The 22613-nt window shown below is 50.6% G+C and overlaps 1 protein-coding gene and 1 pseudogene across 5 annotated transcripts in view; both read left to right on the forward strand.

Annotated features, from left to right (window-relative positions):
• Positions 1-22613, forward strand: part of RCC1 (regulator of chromosome condensation 1) — a 33854-nt gene that overhangs the window by 4422 nt on the left and 6819 nt on the right. The window contains exons 2-4 of one of the 5 annotated variants that reach the window (XM_009203170.4): positions 4104-4241; positions 21009-21090; positions 21662-21754. In XM_009203170.4, coding sequence (XP_009201434.1) covers positions 21018-21090; positions 21662-21754 — 166 coding nt within the window. In that variant the 5' untranslated portion in view covers positions 4104-4241; positions 21009-21017. Of the gene's footprint in view, positions 1-4103; positions 4242-5492; positions 5661-21008; positions 21091-21661; positions 21755-22613 lie in introns of those variants that run through there. The other 4 variants (XM_003891447.5, XM_003891448.5, XM_009203178.4 and 1 more) reach the window with 4 other exon arrangements.
• LOC116272501 lies at positions 4849-4946 on the forward strand (annotated as a pseudogene).

The raw sequence follows: 22613 nt of genomic DNA on the forward strand, positions 1-22613 counted from the left end.
GCCTAGGCAACATAGCAAAAGCCTGTCTCTACAAAAAAATACAAAAATTAGCCAGGGGTGGTGCTGTATGCCTGTGGTCCCAGCAACTGGGGAGGCTGAGGTGGCTCACTTGAGCCCTAGAGGTGGAGGCTGCAGTGAGCTATGATTACACCACTGCACTCCAGCCTGGGTAACAGAGCAAACCCTGACTCAAAAACAAAACAACAGTGTATCTTTTACTTTTTGTACAAATTTATTATTTGTGTATTTACTTTTGTATTATTTTTCTTTTTGCAGATCCAGCATTGGCTGAGCATATTTATTTACATATTCATTTATTTTTTGGAGACACATTCTCAATCTTTTGCCCAGCTGAAATGCAGTGGTGCGATCTCAGCTCACTGCAACCTCTGCCTCCCAGCTTCAAGCAATTCTCATGTCTCAGCCTCTAGTGTAGCTGGTACTACCACATGCACCACCATGCCTGGCTAATTTTTTGTATTTTAGTAGAGATGGGGTTTCACCATGTTGCCCAGGCTAGTCTCAAATTCCTGAGCTTAGGCAATTTGCCTGCCTTGGCCTCCCAAAGTGCTAGAATTACAGGCATGAGCCACTGTGCCTGGCCTTATTTTTAAATTTTATTTCTTGTAGGTAACATTTTAGGTTTTTCAGTATGACAGTCTCTGCCTTTTAATTGGAGACTTTAGGCGATTTACTTTTTTTTTTTTTGGACAGGGTCTCACTCTGTCACCCAGGCTGGAGTGCAGTGGCAAGATCATGACTCACTGCAGCCTCGAACTGGAACTCCCAGGTTCAAATGATCCTCCCAGCTTGCTCTCCTGAGTAGTGAAGACCACAGACATGTGCCACTATGGCTGGCTAAATTTTGTATTTTTTGTAGAGACAAGGTCTCACGATGTTGTCCAGGCTGGTCTTGAACTCCAGGGCTCAAGCAATCCTCCCACCTTGGCCTCCCAAAGCGCTGGGAATACAGGCATGAGTCACCATGTCCAGCCATATTGTACATTTTTAATTTATAATAGTTTACATTCCATTGATATTAAACCAGTTCACCTGTAGTATAAGAATCTTCCCCAGCCTGGCCAGTATGGTGAAACCCCACCGCTACTAAAAATGAAAAAAAAAACCAAAACAGGCCAGGTGTGGTGGTGCTCGCCTGTAGTCTCAGCTACCTGGGAGGCTGAGGCAGAAGAATCACTTGAACCTAGAAGCAGAGGTTGCAGTGAGCTGAGATCGTCCCACTGCACTTCAGCCTAGGCGACAGCGAAACTCCGTCTCAAAAAAAAAGGCCGAGTCCGGTGGCTCACGCCTGTAATCCCAGCATTTTGGGAGGCTGAGACCGGCAGATCACCTGAGATCAGGAGTTTGAGACCAGGCTGGCCAACATGGTGAAACCCCCTCTCTACTAAAAACACAAAAATTAGCCAGGCTTGGTGGCACGTACCTGTAGTCCTAGCTACTAGGAGGCTGAGGCAGGAGAATTGCTTGAACCCGGCAGGCAGAGGTTGCCGTGAGCTGAGAACACGCCACTGAACTCACTCTAGCCTGGGCGACAGAGTGACTCCATCTCAAAAAAAAAAAACAAAAAACACTTAAAAATATTTCTGGCTGGCCGGGCGCGGTGGCTCAAGCCTGTAATCCCAGCACTTTGGGAGGCCGAGACAGGCGGATCACGAGGTCAGGAGATCGAGACCATCCTGGCGAACACGGTGAAACCCCGTCTCTACTAAAAAGTACAAAAAAACTAGCTGGGCGAGGTGGCGGGTGCCTGTAGTCCCAGCTACTCGGGAGGCTGAGGCAGGAGAATGGCGTAAACCTGGGGAGCGGGACTTGCAGTGAGCTGAGATCCGGCCACTGCACTCCAGCCTGGGCGGCAGAGCGAGACTCCGTCTCAAAAAAAAAAAAAAAAAATTTCTGGCCAGGCGCAGTGGCTCACGCCTGTAATCCCAGCACTTTGGGAGGCCGAGGCAGGCGGATCACAAGGTCAGGAGATTGAGACCATCCTGGCTTAACAGGGTGAAACCCCATCTCTACTAAAAATACAAAAAAATTAGCCATGCGTGGTGGCAGGCGCCTATAGTCCCAGTTACTCAGGAGGCTGAGGCAGGAAAATGGCATGAACCCTGGGGGCGGAGCTTGCAGTGGGCGGAGATCGTGCCACTGCACTCCGGCCTGGGCCACAGAGCGAGACTCCGTCTCAAAAAAAAATAAATACATACATACATACATACATAAAAATAAAAATATTTCTTCTATTTCTCACTATATAGTCTTTGATACTGTCATGTATTTTACTTTTATATATGTTATAAAACCCACAGTACATTATTACAACCAGGACCTCCATATCAGCTGGTTGCAGTGGCTCACTCCTGTAATCCCAACACTTTGGGATGCCAAGGCAGGCTGACTGCTGATGCTCAGAAGTTCAAGACCAGCCTGGCCAACATAGTGAAACCCTGTCTCTACCAAAAGTACAAAAATTAGATGGGCAATTAGCCGGGCACACACCTATAATCCCAGCTACTCAGGAGGCTGAAACAGGAGAATTACTTGAACCCAGGAGGCAGAGATTGCAGTGAGCCGAGATCATGCCATTATACTCTGGCCTGGGCAACAGAGTGAGACTCTGTCTCAAAAAAAAAAAGAAAAAATTAGCTGGGCATGGTGGTGCACATCCATGTTCCCAGCTTCTCGAGAGGCTGAAGCAGGAGGATCTTTTGAGCCCGAGAGGCAGAGGTTGTAGTGAGCCGAGATCCTGCCACTGCATTCCAGCCTGTTTGACAGAGTGAGACTCAGTCTCAAAAGAACAACTGGGGCGGGGTACGGTCGTTCACACCTGTAATCCCAGCACTTTGGGAGGCCAAGGTGGGTGGATCACTTGAGGTCAAGAGCTCAAGACCAGCCTGGCCAACATGGTGAAACCCAGTCTCTGTTAAAAATACAAAAATGAGCCTAGCATGGTGGTGCGTGTCTATAATCCCAGCTAGTCCGGAGGCTGAGGCAGGAAAATTGCTTGAACCCATGGGGCAGAGGTTGCAGTGAGCCGAGACTGCACCACTGCACTCCAGCATGGGCAACAGAATGAGACTCCATCTCAAAATAAAATAAAAAATACAAATATAAAACTAAAAAATAAATAAATGCCAGGTGCAGTCGCTCACGCCTGTAATCCCAGCACTTTGGGAGGCCAAGATGGGCGGGTCATCTGAGGTCAGGAGTTCCTGACCAGCCTGGCAAAAATGTGAAACCTGGTCTCTACTAAAAATACAAAAAATGGCCAGGCACGGTGGCTCATGCCTGTAATCCCAGCCCTTTGGGAGGCCGAGGCGGGTGGATCACCTGACGTTAGGAGTTCAAGTCCAGCCTGGCCAACATGGCGAAACCCTGTCTCTACTAAAAATACAAAAATTAGCTGGGCATGGTGGTGGGCACCTGTAATCCCAGCTACTCGGGAGGCTGAGGCAGGAGAATCGCTTGAACCCAGGAGGCAGAGATTGCAGTAAGCTGAAATCATGCCATAGCACTCTAGCCTGGGTGGGTCAGGAGTTTGAGACCAGCCTGGCCAAAATGGAGAAACCCCATCTCTACTAAAAGTACAAAAATTAAGGCTGGGTGCAGAGGCTCACGCCTGTAATCCCAGCACTTTGGGAGGCTGAGGTGGGTGGATCATGAGGTCAGGAATTCAAGACCAGCCTGGATGGTGAAACCCTGTCTCTACTAAAAATACAAAAATTAGCCGGGTGTTGTGGTGAGCGCCTGTAATAATCCCAGCTACTCGGGAGGCTGAGGCAGGAGAATTGCTTGAACCCAGTTGCAGTGAGCCGAGATTGCGCCACTGCACTCCAGCCTGGGCAACAGAGTGAGACTCCATGTCAAAAAAAAAACAAAGAAAGAGTTCAGGTTACCTTCCACCACTTGTGCGATTACCCCAGAAAACTTGCTTTACCTCTTTAAACTTCAGTTTTCTTATATTCCAACTGCCATGAGGTTTTCATGAGGAACAAATGAGCTGACATGGATATGTTTCTGTAGTTAACAAAATAAAGGCTCTTACAAAATAGGCAATAATAATCATCATCACTTATTATTATTACATGAAGCTACATGAATAAGATCTTGGAGGAAGACAGCAGAGAGAGAGAGGGAGATCAGAGATCCCAGGTTAAAAGTTGGAGAAATTTCACAGTACATCATCCAAAAGAGGAGTCCATGATGGAGGCAGAAGTAAACTTGGAGAGGTAAGAAACTCTGAAGACGGGGGAGTCCTTTGTGGCAGGCCCTGCATAGAAATTCAGCCTGGCCAACATGGCGAAACCCTGTCTCTACTAAAAATACAAAAATTAGCCAGGTGTTGTGGCAGTCACCTGTAATCCCAGCTATTCAGGAGGCTGAGGCAGGAGAATCGCTTGAACCCGGCAGGCAGAGGTTGCAGTGAGCCAAGATCGCAACACTGCACTCCAGCCTGGCTGACAAGAGCGAGACTCGGTCTAAAAAAAAAAAAAGTTCAGTTGGTAAGAACTCATCAAAAGTGTCCATCTAGACTTTGGGTACAGTGGAATGACTCAGAGTCTGAATTAACATGAAATCGACAAAACATCATTTGCAAGGGTTTCAGGGAACACCTGAAATCCTGAAGAACTGTTTGTATCCATCCTGAAGAATGGGTGTGTTAACAAGAGACAGCCTTTCCTTGGTATCTGTTTTCCATCTCCAACCCAACCCCAACTCACACCCTTATCTCCTATTTTATCTGGTCTCTCTCGTTCCTCTTGCTCTTCCCCACTTGGCTCCCGTTTTCCCCAAGTCCATTCTCTATTTTGTTCTATAAGATCTGATCATATCGGGATGCTTTTGTAGCTCATAAGAATGATGACTGGGTGTTCACACGCATGTGAGATGTGCCTCCCTCAAACCTTAAGACATGGGCACATACCCATCTGATGTTAACTCACGGGGAAAAAAATCTGATCATGCCATTCCCGTGCCCAAATCCTCGTATATCCCCACTGCCTCAGGATACAGGCTGGACCCCTTAGACACACAAGACCCTGCATCCATGATCTGTCACTCCCACAGGCACCCTCTGCTCCCACCTACTTGGCAGTTTCCCACAACCTCCCCGGGGTTCTTATGGTTCCCTGTCATTGCAAATGTCGCTTCTCCTAGGATGTCCTGCCCTCCTAGACTTAACTTGGAAAGCCGTTCTTAAGCCCCGGGCTGAGTAAGATGCCCCTGTGGGTATCACGGTCATAGCGCTGTGTGGTTGCTGATAGTCTGATTTTTCATCCTTCTCCATGCCCTCTGGAGGGTAGGGAAGATGAGTATCTTTTTTCTCCGTACAGACCCTACCGCACGAGATTTTCCTAAACAGACCGAATTCAAGGAGTCTTTCTGGTTGTTAGTCCACGTGTCCCGATTTGGGGTTTCCAAAATACACACCCACTGGAACCGGGCCAGGGGAGCCAGCCTGGCCAAGAGCTCCCCCCAGCCCGGGAGCGCGCCACATGCAGATCCTGGGATGGCCGCCAGAGGCCGCCGAGCTCTTTGTTTTCCTTTCTCGCCCGGGTCGGGGCCAGAGGCCTGCAGAGCGCATGCTCTGGGGCAGTTCGCGGCCCGGCGGGGAGCGCTGGAGTTCCTTGTGGCCGACGTGCACCGAGGTAGGTCTCGCTCAGGGCGCGCGGAGGGTCCGGGCAGAGGGCGGTGCGCGGGGTGGCCACAGCCGGAGCACGGGCCGGTCCACGCGGGCCTGGGTCGCTGCCCGCTTTCGCCCGTGTCTCGCGGCGCTGGCCCCACGTGAAGCCCGGAGGCAGGAAGGCGCGATGCGGGCTCGCGATTCCCCGGCCCCGCGGGGCGCTCCAGCGGCCGCTGGGCCCCGCCTCGCCGGAGCTAGGGCCGCGCTGCCCCTCCGCCGCCGCGCCTCTCACGCCCGCACCGCGGCGCCCGCGCAGGCGGGAGATTCAAACGGCGCGAGCGCGATAGGCCGGGTGCGCGCGGCCGCCGGGGCGGGGGATGGGTCTCTGCCGCGAGGAGGATGGTTTTGTCCAGCATGCGTTTGGAGAAGGCGGTTTGCAGAGCTGGCAGGGAGCCATGCCCGGGAGAGGGTGGATCTTCGGAGCTCGAGAGTGGATAGTTGGGGGTCTGCTGCGGCGAGAGAAGTCCCAGCGTCGGCGGGCACCCAGGCACCGCTGTGGACCTTTGGGAGCCGTGTGTCTCGAACTCCGCAGCAGCTCAGTCTGTCAGCAAATTATTTGCTGGCCATCTATTCCGTGCCGCTCTTGCGGGGCTGGGGGACAGTGGTGAGAAGGGCAGGCCTGTGTCATTAGCGAACTATGCCCTGGAGCCCGGGCGACGAACGCTACTGGCAAGTCTTCATTCATCACATATTGACCTAACTTCGACCACGTGTGACTTGTGTGCCCTAGCAAAAGTTGAGTGTGTGGGGTGTTACGGGAACCCTCAGGGGAACCCCCCGCCCTACCCAGGAGGCTCAGGGATGGCTTTCTAGGTGAAGTGACTCTTGAATGGGGTTTTGAAGGAACAGAGTTTTTCGGGCAGTCTGAGGGTAGTGGGATTAGGGTGATTCAGGCAGAGGGACTGCACCTGCAAAGGCATGAAAGTATAGATATTGTGGTCAGGGATATCACAGGTCTTGAGGTGACTGGAGGAGGAGAGTAACAAGATGATACAGCAAGGGCTGGGTCATGAAAGGTCTTGGGTGCAAGACTAAGGAACACTGCGGGGTGGAGGAGGCAGGGAAGGATTGCCCCAAGAAGGACATCAGAGTGAAACCTGGACAGATGAATTAGGAGTTCCCGAGGCTCTTGTTTCAAAGACATCCCAAGAGCAGGAATCCTGTTCTGTTCCTCTTTACAACTTTCTCATCAGATGCCCTTGGGCAACCCACCCAGTCCCCCAGAGCATTGGTTTCCTTATCTTTATAGCAATGGTAGGGGGCATGTGGTGAGGATATAATTTTTTTTTTTTTTTTTTTTTTGAGATAGAGTTATTACCCAGGCTGGAGTGGAGTGGTGCGATCTTGGCTCACTGCAACCTCCGCCTCCCAGGTTCAAGCAATTCTGCCTCAGCCTGCCGAGTAGCTAGCTGAGACTACAGGAACAGCACCACCAGGCCCCGCTAATTTTTTTTTTTTTTTTTTTTTAGTAGAGACGGTGTTTCACTATGTTGGCCAGGCTGGTCTCGAACTCGTGACCTCAGGTGATCCACCCGCCTCGGCCTCCCACAGTGCTGGAATTACGGGTGTGAGCCACCGCACCCGGCCAATTTTTTTTTTTTTTTTTCTGATACGGAATCTTGCTCTGTCGCCCAGGCTGGAGTGCAGTGTCGTGCTCTTGGTCACTGAAGCCGCCACCTCCCGGGTTCAAGCGATTCTCCTGTCTCAGCCTCCCAAATAGTAATATCCTATAATTTTCATAAAGCAGTGATTCCAACATCTAGTGGAAGTTGTGGGTCCCTTCCCCCAGGAAAAATGAACACATAGACCCAAGGCACAGGTTGTATCCAGTGGGGATCCCAAGTGAGAAACTCCTAGTGTGAAATATACCAGCTCTGTGCCTGGCATAACAGCAGCTCACCAAATGTATATTGTTGACACACGAGCCCTCTCCTCCCTTCCCTCCGGGGGACCTTTCACACAAAGAGATTTTTCAGCCTGAGTCTGGCAGGCAAGTTCTCCCTCCTGGCGTGGGGGACGGAGGGCACAGCTGCAGTGGTCTGGGAGGGCTCTGTCTCCTTTTACAGAAATTGAGGCTGTGGTGAGGTCACTGGAGATCAGGGCAGGAGCACCAAACTCCAGGCAGACTGTCTAGACTGGCATGCCTACCCACTTTCTTCAATAGGAAAGTGAGATGGGGTAGGGCAGCTCTGGCTCTGGTGGAGCAGGGTCATGAGACTGGGGTTTCATTGCACCTCTGTGGGACCTGGGTCACCTTTCCCTGAGCCTCATCTTCCCCTTAGCTGTAAAACCGGGATGAATCTGCTCACCTCAAAGGGCAGCTGTGGGCATTCTGGAGTGCCTGATGGTGGAAGCTGACTCTGTAGCCAACTTATCTGTGACTGTCCCACTCTTCTCCCAGAGACTGTATGCTCCTTGAAGATGGAAGCTGTGTTGGGTGGGGCTGGGCAGGGAAGCGTGATGCTAAAAGCCGACTCCTTATTCCCAGCCCAGACACTGCCAGGTTAAGAAAACAGCCACAGGCCAGGCGCGGTGGCTCACGCCTGTAATCCCAGCACTTTGGGAGGCCGAGGCGGGTGGATCATGAGGTCAGGAGATTGAAACCATCCTGGCTAACACGGTGAAACCCCATCTCTACTCAAAAAAATAATAATAATAATTAGCCAGCCGTGGTGGCAGGCACCTGTAGTCCCAGCTACTTGGGAGGCTGAGGCAGGAGAATGGCATGAACCTCAGAAGCAGAGCTTGCAGTAAGCCGAGATCGTGCCATTGCACTCCAGCCTGGGTGACAGAGCAAGACTCCATCTCAAAAAAAAGAAAGAAAGAAAGAAAGAAAACACAGGCAGAGAGAGAGAGCCCAGGCTCGTACCCCCAGCAGTTTGGGAGGCTGAGGTAGGCAGATCACCTGAGGTCAGGAGTTCAAGAGTTCAAGACCAGTCTGGCCAACATGGTGAAACACCGTCTTTTTTTTTTTTTTTTTTTTTTTTGAGAAGGAGTCTGGCTCTGTTGCCCAGGCTGGAGTGCAGTGGCCGGATCTCAGCTCACTGCAAGCTCCACCTCCCGGGTTTACGCCATTCTCCTGCCTCAGCCTCCTGAGTAGCTGGGACTACAGGCGCTCGCCACCTCGCCCCGCTAGGTTTTTTTTTTTTTTTTTTGTATTTAGTAGAGCCGGGGTTTCACCGGGTTAGCCAGGATCGTCTCGATCTCCTGACCTTGTGATCCACCCGTCTCGGCCTCCCAAAGTGCTGGGATTACAGGCTTGAGCTACCGCGCCCAGCCGAAACCCCATCTTTACTAAAAATACAGAACAATTAGCCAGGCGTGGTGGCATGCGCCTGTAGTCCCAGCACTAGGGAGGCTGAGGCAGGAGAATCACTTGAACCTGGGAGGCGGAGGTTGCAGTGAGCTGAGATTGTGCTGCTGAACTCCAGCTTGGGCAACAGAGTAAGGCTCCATCTCAAAAAAAAAAAAAAGAAAAAAAGAAGAAGAAGAAGAAGAAAAAGGAAAACACACCCAGAGCAGTGAGAGAAGAAGTCTGTACAAAAGACCCATTTGTGCAGTAGAGGCTGTGCAGGCAGGTACCGGGAACAGGGCTCCACCTTTTAGAAGGTGGCCCTCCGGCCAGGTGCAATGGCTCACGCCTGTAATCCCAACACTTTGAGAGACCGAGGCGGATGGATCATGAGGTCAGGAGATCGAGACCGTCCTGGCTAACACAGTGAAACCTCGTCTCTACTAAAAATACAAAAAATTAGCCGGGCATGGTGGCGGGCGCCTGTGGTTCCAGCTACTCGGGAGGCTGAGGCAGGAGAATGGTGTGAACCCGGGAGGCGGAGCTTTGCAGTGAGCCGATATCTCCAGCCTGGGCGACAGAGCCAAACTCTGTCTCAAAAAAAAAAAAAGAAGGTAGCCCTCCATCCCCTGCCCTTCCCTGGCAGTTGCTCACAGCAGCCCAGTGCGGGGCCTCAAGTCTTCATTTTCGAGAGGAAGCCTCTCCTCTGGGACTCAACGAGCACTCAGGGGCTGTCTCCACCACAGCAGGGAGTTGTTGCCACTGTCCTACCCCATGTCTGTCGTCTGTCGTGGGATCTGTCACCACCCACCCCACCTTCCCTCAGGCCCCAGCTGCCTCAGTGTCTCCTCTCTGGTCTCACTGTCCTCTCCTTCTCTGCTGGCTTCTGCTCTCTGCTTCTGGGACTTGGCCAAGTGCGTGGGGGATCCTCGGGAGGCCTGTCCAGGCTGCCTTAGCCCCTGCCTGGACCATGGTCAGCCTTCAGAATCAGTCAGATAGGCCTGGGTTGTTTTTCTAGGCTCCCCTTTACTTGCTGTGTGAACTTAGGCCAATACAGTTACCTTCCTGAGCCTCAGTTCCTTAACTGTGAAATAGGAGTGACAGTGCTGCCTTCTTCAGCTTCCTGTGAGAAGTAAAAGGGTTTTGCATATGGAAGATACAGTGAGTTGACTGGTGCCCCCAGGGGCTTTTAGGAAGTTGATTGGTGTGGTGGATAGGCATGTAAATTAAAGTGATTGTGATCTCAAAGTCTGTCCCAGTTTCTCAGAGAGAATGACTCCATCCTCAGGATGGAGGAGGGATCAGAGGAGATGACTTTGAGACACCAGTAGATGTTCTTCCAGTGGGATAAGGGATGGGAAGGCATTCAAGGTAGAGAGATGCAAATAGTATGGAGAGGACAGTTAACATTCTGGCCTAGTGGGTCTGGCAAGGAGATTGTGTGGGAAGAGAAGGGAGGATGTGGTAGATAGGACGTGAAGCTAAAGGTTCTGTCAGTACCTGATGTTGGACACCTCTAAGACCATGCTAAGAAATGTGGGCCTTATCTTTCAGGCAAAGGGAACCACTAAGGAGTCCAAGCAGGCCAGCAGCTTGCTTCAGGTTTGAGGTTTGGAAAGATCATGAATGAGGCCGGGCACAGTACCTCACGCCTATAATCCCATCACTTTGGGAGGTCGAGGTAGGAGGATCACTTGAGCCCGGGAGTTTGAGACCAGCCTGGGCAACATAGTGAGACCTTGTCTCTACAAAAAAAAAAAAAATTACACATTAGCCAAGCATGGCGGTACATGCCTGTAGCTACTCTGGACGCTTGGATGCTGAGGCAGGAGGATCGCTTGAGCCTAGGAGGTGGAGGTTGCAGTGAGCCATGTACGTGCTACTGCACTACAGCCTGGGCAACAGAGTGAGACCCTGTCTCAAAATATATACACACACACACACTTATTTATCACGAATGACTTGGAGAATGAGATGAGGGATGAGGATAGGGACCGGAAGACCAGCAACAAGTTGCTGTCTTTCCTAGGGGAAGGAGGAAGAGAGAGAGTTCCAGGCAAGCTGAGAGACTACTAGGGAGCATGGGGAGGAAGGAGGCAGAAGGAATTTTTTTTTTTTTTGAGACTGAGTCTCGCTGTGTCGCCCAGGCTGGAGTGCAGTGGCATGGTCTCGGTTCACTGCAACCTCCGCCTCCCGGGTTCATGCCATTCTCCTGCCTCAGCCTCCCGAGTAGCCGGGACTACAGGTGCCCGCCACCACGCCTAGCTAATTTTTTGTATTTTGTGTTTTTTGTTTTTTTTTTTTGAGACGGAGTCTCTTCTGTCACCCAGGCTGGAGTGCAGTACATCTTGGCTCACTGTAACCTCCTCCTGGGTTCACGCCATTCTCCTGCCTCAGTCTCGGATTAGCTGGGACTACAGGCACTCGCCACCATGCCCAGCTAATTTTTTGTATTTTTTAGTAGAGACGGGATTTCACTGTGTTAGCCAGGATGGTCTCGATCTCCTGACCTCGTGATCTGCCCGCCTCGGCCTCCCAGAGTGTTGGGATTACAGGCGTGAGCCACCGCGCCCGGCCTGTATTTTGTATTTTTAGTAGAGATGGGATATCACTGTGTTAGCCAGGACAGTCTCGATCTCCTGACCTCCTGATCCACCCGCCTCGGCCTCCCAACGTGCTGGGATTACAGACGTAAGCCACCGTGCCCGACTGGAGGCAGAAGAAATTTCTAATAACACTCAAGGGCACCAGCTCTGGAGTCTGACTAACTTGGTTCAGATCTTGGCCTCCTCTTCCAATCTTGAGTAAAATACTTGACCTTTCTGAGCCTGTTTTCTTCTCTGTAGAGTGGGATCATTGTGGCCAGCTTGTAGTGAAACGCTCCAGAGTAATAGCCAAACACAGATAACTAAGGAGATGTTGATTGACTGGGTCTGTTCCATCCACGATAACAGATTTTTTGGTTAATGCCCCATGACACCAACACTTCACATAGCCCTTATGTGTCTGACTGTGTTCCAAGCTGTGCTCATGGCAGCCCAGCCATCAGCACCAACTGTGCTGACATAATTGTTTCCTGCTTTTTCTCCTGACTTCTTGTGAGTACTTTTTCATGCTAATACAGTCTCTCTCCCAGGCACAGGAGACTGCTACAGATTATTCTGATAAACTAATGGGATATTTGCCTTGGCACACAGCTGTCTATCTAAAACAAGGGTGCCTCTTTTTTTGGTGGAGGGATAGAGTTTCACTCTTGTTGCCCACGCTGGAGTACAATGGCGCAAACTCGGCTCACTGCAACCTCCACCTCCCGGGTTCAAGCGATTCTCCTGCCTCAGACTCCCGAGTAGCTGGGATTACAGCATGGGCCACCACGTCCGGCTAATTTTGTATTTTTAGTAGAGATGGGGTTTCCCCATGTTGATCAGCCTGGTCTCGAACTCCTGACCTCAGGTGATCTGCCCGCCTTGGCCTCCCAACGTGCTGGGATTACAGGCGTGAGCCACCGTGCCCGGCCACAAGGGTGCCTCATATTCCACACCCCTAGCCCTTCTAACTTTGCCTGCCTGACATCCTTTCTGGGATGGCGCCCAAGCACTTCAGATTGAATGAAAATACCTAGCAACATGGAGCTTCACGTCTCTCCTCTCCTGTTTGTTCACCAGTGTTGTGTATCTCACTACATGGAAATCTACCATCTACTTGGTCATTTAAGCCCAAGCCTGGGAGTCTTTGTGTTTGGCCAGCTCATAGGGGGATCCTGGGCAGGCCTGCCAAGAATCCCCTGGACTTTTCTAGGATGAACAAATCAAGCCAAGTGCTGTGGCATGTGCCCATGATCCCAGCCTCTTGGGAAGCTGAGGTGGGAAGATCGCTTGAGTCCATGAGTTTGAGGCTGCATTGAGGTAATTGCACGAGTGCACTCCAGCCTAGGTCACAGAGTGAGACCCCCTCTCTTAAAAGAATAAAATAAAAGGCCGGGCATGGTGGCTCACACCTATAATAACACCTTTGGGAGTCTAAGGCCAGAGAATCGCTTGAGCCCAGGAGTTCGGGACCAGCCTGGGCAACATAGCAAGACGTTGTTTCTACAAAATATACAAAAATTAGCCGGGTGTGGTGGTGCACACCTGTAGTCCCAGCTACCCAGGATGGCATAAGCCCAGGTGGTTGAGGCTGCAGTGAGCCATGATCATGCCACTGCACTCCAGTCTGGGCAGGACCCTGTCTCAAAAATAAACAAATAAAAAGGATGAACAAATTATGAGAGTAAAAAAGGGTTAGTCTCCTTTATCCTTGCTACGCCTCCTGGCCCAAAGCCAAGCAATAGTGTAGCAGGATAAGCCACAGACAAAGCCCCTCAGACGCCGAGTTAAAGAAGGAAGGGCTTTATTCGGGCAGGAGCTTCGGCAAGACTCATGTCTCCAAAAACTGAGCTCCCCAAGTGAGCAATTCCTGTCCCTTTTAAGGGCTTACAACTCTAAGGCGGTCCGCGTGAGGGAGTCATGATTGATTGAGCAAGCAGTGGGTACGTGACTGGGGGCTGCTGACTGGGGCCTGCCTGCACCGGTAATCAGAACAGAACAGAACAGGACAGGGATTTTCACAGTGCTTTTCCATACAATGTCTGGAATCTATAGATAACATAACCGGTTAGGTCAGGGGTAGATCTTTAACCAGATCCAGGGTGCGGTGCCGGGCTGTCTGCCTGTGGATTTCATTTCTGCCTTGTAGTTTTTTGGTTTTTTTTTGAGATGGAGTCTTCTCTGTTGCCCAGGCTGGAGTGCAGTAGCCGGATCTCAGCTCACTGCAAGCTCCACCTCCTGGGTTTACACCATTCTCCTGCCTCAGCCTCCCGAGTAGCTGGGACTACATGTGCCCGCCACCTCGCCTGGCTAGTTTTTTGTATTTTTAGTAGAGACGGGTTTCACCATGTTAGCCAGGATGGTCTCTGTCTCCTGACCTCGTGATCCGCCCGTCTCAGCCTCCCAAAGTGCTGGGATTACAGGCTTGAGCCACCGCGCCCAGCCTGCCTTTTAGTTTTTCTTTCTTTGGAGGCAGAAATTGGGCATGAGACAATATGGGGCATGAGACAATAAGTGAGGTGGTCTCCTCACTTAGTAGTAGTAAGCACTATAAATATTTGTGGATTTAAAACCATTTCATTCAGTCTTGATGACAGCCCTGAGAAGTAGTCATTTCATCTCCTTTTATAGATGAGGATATAGTTCAGAGAGGTTAAGGCCACTGGCCAGCCACAAGCTCTGGAAGGTGAATCCAGTTCCCTCTAATCCCAAAGAATGTGCATTTTTAGTGTGGGACAAGAGGTCTCAAAAGACAGGTTGGAGGATTCCCAGCTTTGGGAGAATAAAAGTTGGGTGAAGTTCAGAACTGCCAACTCATCAGTCAGAACTGGGCCAGTGACAACCTGCAGAAGCTCAGCCTACAAAGGCTTGTCAGGCTTCTGGGCCCTTGGTTACTTTCCCATCTTTAGTATTTTGTTCTCCTTCCACAGGATAATCAGCAGAAAAGTGCCTGGCCTTGTGTCCATGTACCATGGAGGGGAGAGCTAGAGAGGCTGGGCTTTTGGGAACCACTAGAAGGAAGGAATGAGGGGGCTGCTGGTTAGGCCCACAGCTGAAACTGAGAAGGGCTCTTGGAGTTCTCCTTCGCTTTGTAACATTAAGTAAAGGCTTAGGCAACTTGACTGTTTTTTATAACCTTAAAGACAATGGCTCCGGCGGGCATGGTGGCTCACCCCTGTTGTAATCCCAGGACTTTGGGAGACTGAGGCGGGTAGGTCGCTTGAGCCCAGGAGTTCTAGACAAGCCTGGGCAACTTAGCAAAACCCTGTCTCTACAAAATATATAAAAATTAGTGGCCGGGCGCGGTGGGTCAAGCCTGTAATCCCAGCACTTTGGGAGGCCGAGGCGGGCGGATCATGAGGTCAGGAGATCAAGACCATCCTGGCTAACATGGTGAAACCCCGTCTCTACTAAAAAATACAGAAAACTAGCCGGGCGAGGTGGCAGGCGCCTGTAGTTCCAGCTACTTGGAACTGCTGAGGCAGGAGAATGGCGTGAACCCGGGAGGCGGAGCTTGCAGTGAGTGGAGATGGCGCCACTGCACTCCAGCCTGGGTGACAGAGCAAGACTCCATCTCAAAAAAATAATAATAATAAAAATAAACTAGCTGGGAATTGTGATGCGGACTTGTAGTCCCAGCTATCTTAGAGGCTGAGGTGGGAGGATCACCTGAGCTCAAGAGGTCAATCAAACCTGCAATGAGCCATGATTGTGCCACTGCTCTTGAGCCTGGGTGACAGAGAATGAGACCCTGTCTAAAAAAAAAAAAAAAAGTATATATAAAGAAAAATTTATTTCCAGAGCTATATGTTTAGAGAAAAAAAAGGCATTGCACACAATTTGGGCTGGATTAGAATTAGAGAGCTGGGGACCGTGTCTGTATTCCCAGCAGCCTGGAGAAAACATGGAAGTCTTGGGAAGCAGCAGCAGCAGTTAAAAGACTAGGAGTGTGGAGGGGCTGAGGCTTCCAGCTGCCCTGAATCTTCCCACTGCCTCCTAATCACCCGTAGATGGTTTCCTTTCCCCGTTTATGTCATACTTGGTGTTTGTATTTGGTGTTACTGCATATACAGCTTTGATCTCTTTTTTTGTTGTTTTGTTTTTGTTTTTGTTTGTTCCATTTTGAGATGGAGTGGCTAGATTTTTGTATTTTGTTTAGTAGAGACGGGGTTTCACCATGTTGGCCAGGATGGTCTCGATCTTCTGACCTCATGATCCACCTGCCTCAGCCTCCTAAAGTGCTGGGATTATAGGCGTGAGCCACCGCACCGGCCTGATCTCTCTCTTTTTTTTCCTTTTTTTTCCTGAGAGGAAGTCTCGCTCTGTTGCCCAGGCTGGAGTGCAGTGGTGCAATCTCCACTCACTGCAGCCTCTGCCTCCTGGGTTCAAGCAGTTCTTCTGCCTCAACCTCCCGAGTAGCTGGGATTACAGGCACCCGCCACCATGCACAGCTAATTTTTGTATTCTAGTAGAGAAGGGGTTTCACCATGTTAGCCAGGCTGGTCTCGAACTCCTGACCTCAGGTGATCCGCCCACTTTAGCCTCCCAAAGTGCTGGTATTATAGATGAGACAATCGCGGCCCAGCCCTACAAACAATCTTTTTCTTTTCTTTTTTTTTTTTTTGTATTGAAGTTTCACTCCTTGTTGCCAAGGCTGGAGTTCAGTGGTACAGTCTTGGCTCACTGCAACCTCCACCTCCTGGGTTCAAGTGCCTCTCCTGCCTCAGCCTCCTGAGTAGCTGGGATTACAGGCATGCGCCACCATGCCCGGCTAATTTTGTATTTTTAGTAGTGACAGGGTTTCTCTGTGTTGGTCAGGCTAGTCTCAAACTCCCAGCCTCAGGTGATCCGCCCACCTCAGCCTCCCAAAGTGCTGGGATTACAGGCATGAGCCACCACTCCGGGCCACAGATAATCATCTTTAAAATGATAAAAGCAGGTTTCAACTGTGGTTCTTCTCTGGGGTGAGAAGGTGAAGATACACATGGGCAAGCTACTGATTTACCTTCTGAAAATACTCTTTGGAAGCAGCTGGATTTGGCTCGATTTTTGGAGAATCCTGTGTCCAATTCACTGGGCAGACTTCTCCATGGGTTTCTACATACTGGAACGCCTTCACCAAGAGGAGGGTTTCTTCCACACTTTAGCCCACTGGGAGATCATTAACACTCAAGTGCGGCCAGGTGTGGTGGCTCACGCCTGTAATCCCAGCACTTTGGGAGGCTGAGGCGGTCAGGAGATCGAGACCATTCCGGCTAACACGGTGAAACCCCATCTCTACTGAAAAAATACAAAAAATTAGCTGGGCGCAGTGGCAGGCGCCTGTAGTCCCAGCTACTTGGGAGGCTGAGGCAGGAGAATGGCGTGAACCTGAGAGGCAGAGCTTGCAGTGAGCCGAGATTGCGCCACTGCACTCCAGCCTGGGCAACAGAGCGAGACTCCTTCTCAAAAAACAAAACAAGGCCGGGCGCAGTGGCTCAAGCCTGTAATCCCAGCACTTTGGGAGGCCGAGACGGGCGGATCACGAGGTCAGGAGATCGAGACCATCCTGGCTAACATGGTGAAACCCCGCCTCTACTAAAAAATACAAAAACTAGCCGGGCGCAGGTGGCGGGCACCTGTAGTCCCAGCTACTCTGGGAGGCTGGAGGCAGGAGAATGGCGTAACCCGAGGCGGAGCTTGCAGTGAGCTGAGATCCGGCCACTGCACTCCAGCCTGGGCGACAGAGCAAGACTCTGTCTCAAAAAAAAAAAAACAAAAAAACAAAAACAAAAACACAAAACAAAACAAAACAAAAAACACTCAAGTGCTTGATGACTCAACTGGGGTCAGTTATGAAGAGACCTCTTAGTGCAAGACTAGGACCTTCTAACAGCACACCGTAGTCTCGGGAATTCGCTTAGTGAAATGTGACAAAGGTGTGATGTTCATGGGACCCAAACCGCCATTCTTCTTTGGTGTATTTATCCAGGCAAGATGGCTAAAGTGGGAATCCACCACGGTGGCTCACGCCTGTAATCTCAGCACTTTGGGAGGCTGAGGCGGGTGGATCACCTGAGTTCAAGAGTTCAAGACCAGCCTCACCAACATGGTGAAATCCCATCTCTACTAAAAATACAAAAATTAGCTGGGCGTGGTGGCAGGCACCTCCCAGCTACTTGAGAGGCTGAGGCAGGAGAATCGCTTGAACCTGGGAGGCGGAGGTTGTAGTGAGCCGAGATCGTGCCACTGTACTCCACCCTGGGTGACAGAGCAAGACTCCATCTTGAAAAAAAAACAAATCCAAAGGATAGAAGAAAGGCACCAAATATTTCCCCTCAAAGTCATCAAGGCTTAAGTCTTTGAACTCTCCATTGACAACGGCTGTACCCTTAAAATAGGGCGCATGCTGGGTGACATCAGGTGTACAGTATGAGGAACTGGTGCCAGAATTTTGCTTGACCGGAACCAGACCACAACATGTTTGTCAAACTTGTTCTTCCAGAATCAGCAGGCCTGATGGCTGCAGTGGCAGAAATACCCCAAGGAATGACACTCACATGCCGGCAGCTGATGCTCGGAGCAACCTGCCCACAGCAGCTGCCGTCTTAAAGTGCATACGTATTTTTGTTTTTTTTGAGACAGGGTCTCACTCTGTCGCCCAGGCTGAAGTGCAATGGCACAACCTCAGCTCACTGCAGCCTCAGCCTCCCAGGCGGAAGCCATCCTCCCACGTCAGCCTCCTGAGTAGCTGGGACTGCAGGCGTGCACCACCATGCCCAGCTAATTTTTGTAATTTTTTGGATAGAGATGGGGTTTCATCATGTTGCCCAGGTTGGTCTTGAACTCCTGGGCTCAAGCGATCTTCCCGCCTCGACCTCCCAAAGTGCTAGGATTACAGGTGTGGTGGCACCTTGTCTCTAAAAAAAGTCAGTCACATAAGAAAAGATAATAGCTTTTCTCCCCCTCTGATTTTAACAGTAACACATTACCAAAGTTACTGGTGCTTACATGGGGTTGAATGAAGTTACGATGGATATTTCACTTAATGTTGTTCTTGAATGCTTTAATTTTTTACAACAGACTTAAATTTTTTTTTTTTTTTTTGAGACGGAGTCTCTCGCTTGTCAGCCCAGGCTGGAGTGCAGTGGCCGGATCTCAGCTCGCTGCAAGCTCTGCCTGGCTTATGCCATCTCCCGCCTCAGCCTCCCGGACAGCTGGGACTACAGGCTCGCCACCCGGCCGCATAGTTTTTGTATTTTTAGTAGAGACGGGTTTCACCGCAGCCAGGATGGTCTCGATCTCCTGACCTTAGGATCCACTGGGCTCCTCGCCTCCCAAAGTGCTGGGATTACAGGCTTGAGCCACCGCTACCGGGCCGACTAAAATTCTTTTAAAATACATGTGACTGGGCGCTGGTGGCTCACGTGCCTGCCTCAGCACTTTGGGAGGCCGAGGTGGATGGATCACCTTGAGGTCAGGTGGAGTTCAAGACCATGGATCAACATGTTGAAACCCCATCTCACTAAAAAATACAAAAATTCAGGAAAATCAATGAACTTGGAAGGTAGAGGTTGTAGAGTCGAGATCGCGCTATGGCACTCCAGCATAGGCAACAAGAACAAAACTCTGCTTCAAAAAAAAACAAACAAACAAACAAAAACATAATTGGTCGGACGAGTGGCTCACACCTGCAATCCCAGCACTTCAGGAGGCTGAGGCAGGTGGATCACTTGAGACAGGGAGTTTGAGACCAGCCTACAACATGGCAAAACCCTGTCTCTACTAAAAATACAAAAATTTGGGCCAGGTGCAGTGGCTCATCACCATAGTCCCAGCACCGAGGCCGGGGCTGGAGGTGGATCACCTGAGGTCAGGAGTTCGAGACCAGCCTGGCCAAACTGGTAAACCTTTGTCTCTACTAAAAAATACAACAATTAGCTGGGTGTGGTGGTGGGCACCTGTAATCCCAGCTACTCGAAGGCTGGGGTGGAGAATCACTTTGAACCCAGAGGCAGAGGTTGCAGTGAGCCGAGATTGCAGCATTGCACTCAGCCTGGTGATGGTGAACGACCCGTCTCAAAACAAAGCAGGGCATGGTGATGCACGCCTGTAATCTCAGCTACTCAGAAGGCTGAGGCACAAGAATCACTTCAACCTGGGAGGCAGAAGTTGCAGTGAGCTGAGATGCCTGTGCACTCCAGCCTGGCGAGGGAGTAAGACTCAGCCCTCAAAAAAAAAAAAAAAAAAGGAAAAATACATATAGTGCTCCTTGTTAAACATCTTAGATAATATAGGAAGTTACAATGAAACAAGTAATTATTATCTATAATACCATTTTCCAGAGGTTACCATTGTTAATATGGGATATATTTTCTTCCCCAGATTTTTCTCATATTTTTTTATGTGTATGCATTTTTTTTCCAAAAAAAAAAAAGGATGATAGGCTGTTTTTCTTTTTTTTTTTTTTTTTTGGTGGGGGGATGGAGTTTCACTCTGTCACCCAGGCTGGAGTACTGAGTGCAATGTTGTGATCTTGGCTCACTGCAACCTCCACCTCCTGGGTTCAAGCAGTTCTCCTGCCTCAGCCTCCCGAGTAGCTGGGATTACAGTCACGCACCACCATGCCTGGCTGATTTTTGTATATATATATTTTTTTAGTGGCGCTGGGGTTTTACCATGTTGGCCAGGCTGGTCTCGGACTCCTGACCTCAAGTGATCCACCCAGCTTGGCCTCCCAAAGTGCTGGGATTACAGGCATGAGCCACTGCGCCTAGCCTTTTTTTTTCTTTTTTTGAAACAGAGTCTGGCTCTGTTGCCCAGGCTGGAGTGCAGTGACTCCATCTTGGCTCACTGCAACCTCCACGTCCTGGGTTCAAGCAATTCTCCTGCCTCAGCCTCCTGAGTAGCTGGGATTACAGGCGCCCATCACTGCGCCTGGCTAATTTTTGTATTTTTAGTAGAGATGGGGTTTTGCCATGTTGGCCAGGCTGGTTTCGAACTCCTGATCTCAGGTAATCTGCCCGCTCCGGCCTCCCACAGTGTTGGGATTACAGATGTGAGCCACCGCACCTGGCCATCTGTTTTTCATTCTGCTTTATTTGGCAATGGCGAACATCTTTCTATTGAATAGACTGATCTCTGAAAACATCACTTTTGATGACTTCCTACTGTTCTATCATGAATATACCACATATTTAACTAGTTCACTACTACTGAACCCCTGGGTGGTTCTGTTTTTGTTGTTTTTACAATGTTATGAAGAATACAGTAGAGAATATTTGTGTAATTGATCTTTGGGTGCATCCATTATTCTGTTCTTGGGATACATTTTGAGAAGTGGAATTGTTGGGCAATTCCTCTTAACCTATTTCTAGGGTTTTTGATAAATATTGTCTAATTGGCCCAGGAAAATGTTTGCCATTTCTGATATGTAGTATTTGACTGACTTTTTCAGGACAGGAAGATGTCACCCAAGCGCATAGCTAAAAGAAGGTCCCCCCCAGCAGATGCCATCCCCAAAAGCAAGAAGGTGAAGGGTAAGTTGGCCTTGGCCTCTTTGTGGGTACAGGTGGCCCCTCAAAACCCTGAGAACCCGGGACTGGGCTCCTTCCTTCCTGACACTTGAAACTGAAGGATGTGGATGAGCAGAAACCCCACCCAGCTGGAATGTTTCCCATAGCTCGTTGAATCCCACTCTTTGGGAATCACAAAGTAGGCAGAAACTCCTCCCAAGGCACTTAGGCAGTACTGGCAAAAAAAAACTAGACCCTAGGGCTTCACGCCAGCCAGTGATGCATTGTGGTTAGGACCACTGACTTTACGACATGGGTTCAAGTCCTTGCTCTGCCACTTTCTAGCTGATGGGCAAGTCACTTAATCCCGCAGTTTGGATTATCAACTTCATAAAATGGAGGCAGCCAGAGCAGCACCACCCGCTCTGGGCTGTGTGAGGATGAGATGAGATAATGGCCTGGCAGAATTTGAGGGAGGTGGCTGTGGTTTCCTCTCTCCTGGGACACCAGAGGGGCACAGGGAGGAAAGAAAAGCCAGCACTAAACTGGGAGGGGAAGTGTGGACCCACGCTCAGACAGTGTCTGTCTTTTGCAGACGCGAGGGCCGCTGCCTCCCGCCGCATTCCTGGCGCCCGCTCCTGCCAAGGTGCCTGCGGGCCGAGCCCTCCTGACCAGAAAACCCGACCAGGTGGCTCCGCGCCCGGCGCGCCCTCTGTGCTGCCATCGCGGGCTCCTCAGCGGTGCCACAGCCTCGGGGGAGGGGCTGGGCGCCATTGGCTGCCCGGGACTGCGGGTTGGGGGGCTGCCTTTGGCCCACAGAGGGCCCCGGGCCGCCCACTGGTTGGTGCGCACCTCCTGCAAATGCCGCTGGCCGCTCTTCCTCCTGCCCCTCCTGCCTTTCCACTGGATGGCGGAGGGAGGAGTCCGTTTCTGCAGTGGATTTGCCCGGGAGCTGAACTTACTCACTGGCGGACGGCCTGGGCATGGAGGAGGGCTAGGATGGAGATTGGGCACTGTGCTCTGACCCACGTAGTCTCCCTTGCTTTTGATGCAGATTCTATTATAATTAGCTTTCGGCCGGGCACGGTGTCTCACGCCTGTAATCGCAACACTTTGGGAGGCTGAGGCGGGCAGATCACGAGGTCAGAAGATCCAGACCATCCTGGCTAACATGGTGAAACCCCGTCTCTACTAAAATACAAAAAATTAGCCATGCATGGTGGCGGGCACCTGTAATCCCAGCTACACAGAAGGCTGAGGCAGAGGAATCACTTGAACCCAGGAGGCAGAGGTTGCAGTTAGCCGAGATCCGCCACTGCACTCCAGCCTGGCAACAGAGGGAGACTATGTCTCAAACTAATAATAATAATAATAATAATTAGCTTTCTTTTCTTTTCCTTTTTTTTTTTTTTTTTGAGATCGAGTCTCACTCTGTCGCCTAGACTAGAGAGGGCAATGGCGCAATCTCGGCTCTGCCACCTCCACCTCCCAGGTTCAAGTGATTCTCCTGCCTCAGCCCCCCCCGAGTAGCTGGGATTACAGGCTAC

The sequence above is a fragment of the Papio anubis genome, chromosome 1, assembly GCF_008728515.1.
Source record: "Papio anubis isolate 15944 chromosome 1, Panubis1.0, whole genome shotgun sequence".
Classification (NCBI taxonomy): Eukaryota; Metazoa; Chordata; class Mammalia; order Primates; family Cercopithecidae; genus Papio; species Papio anubis.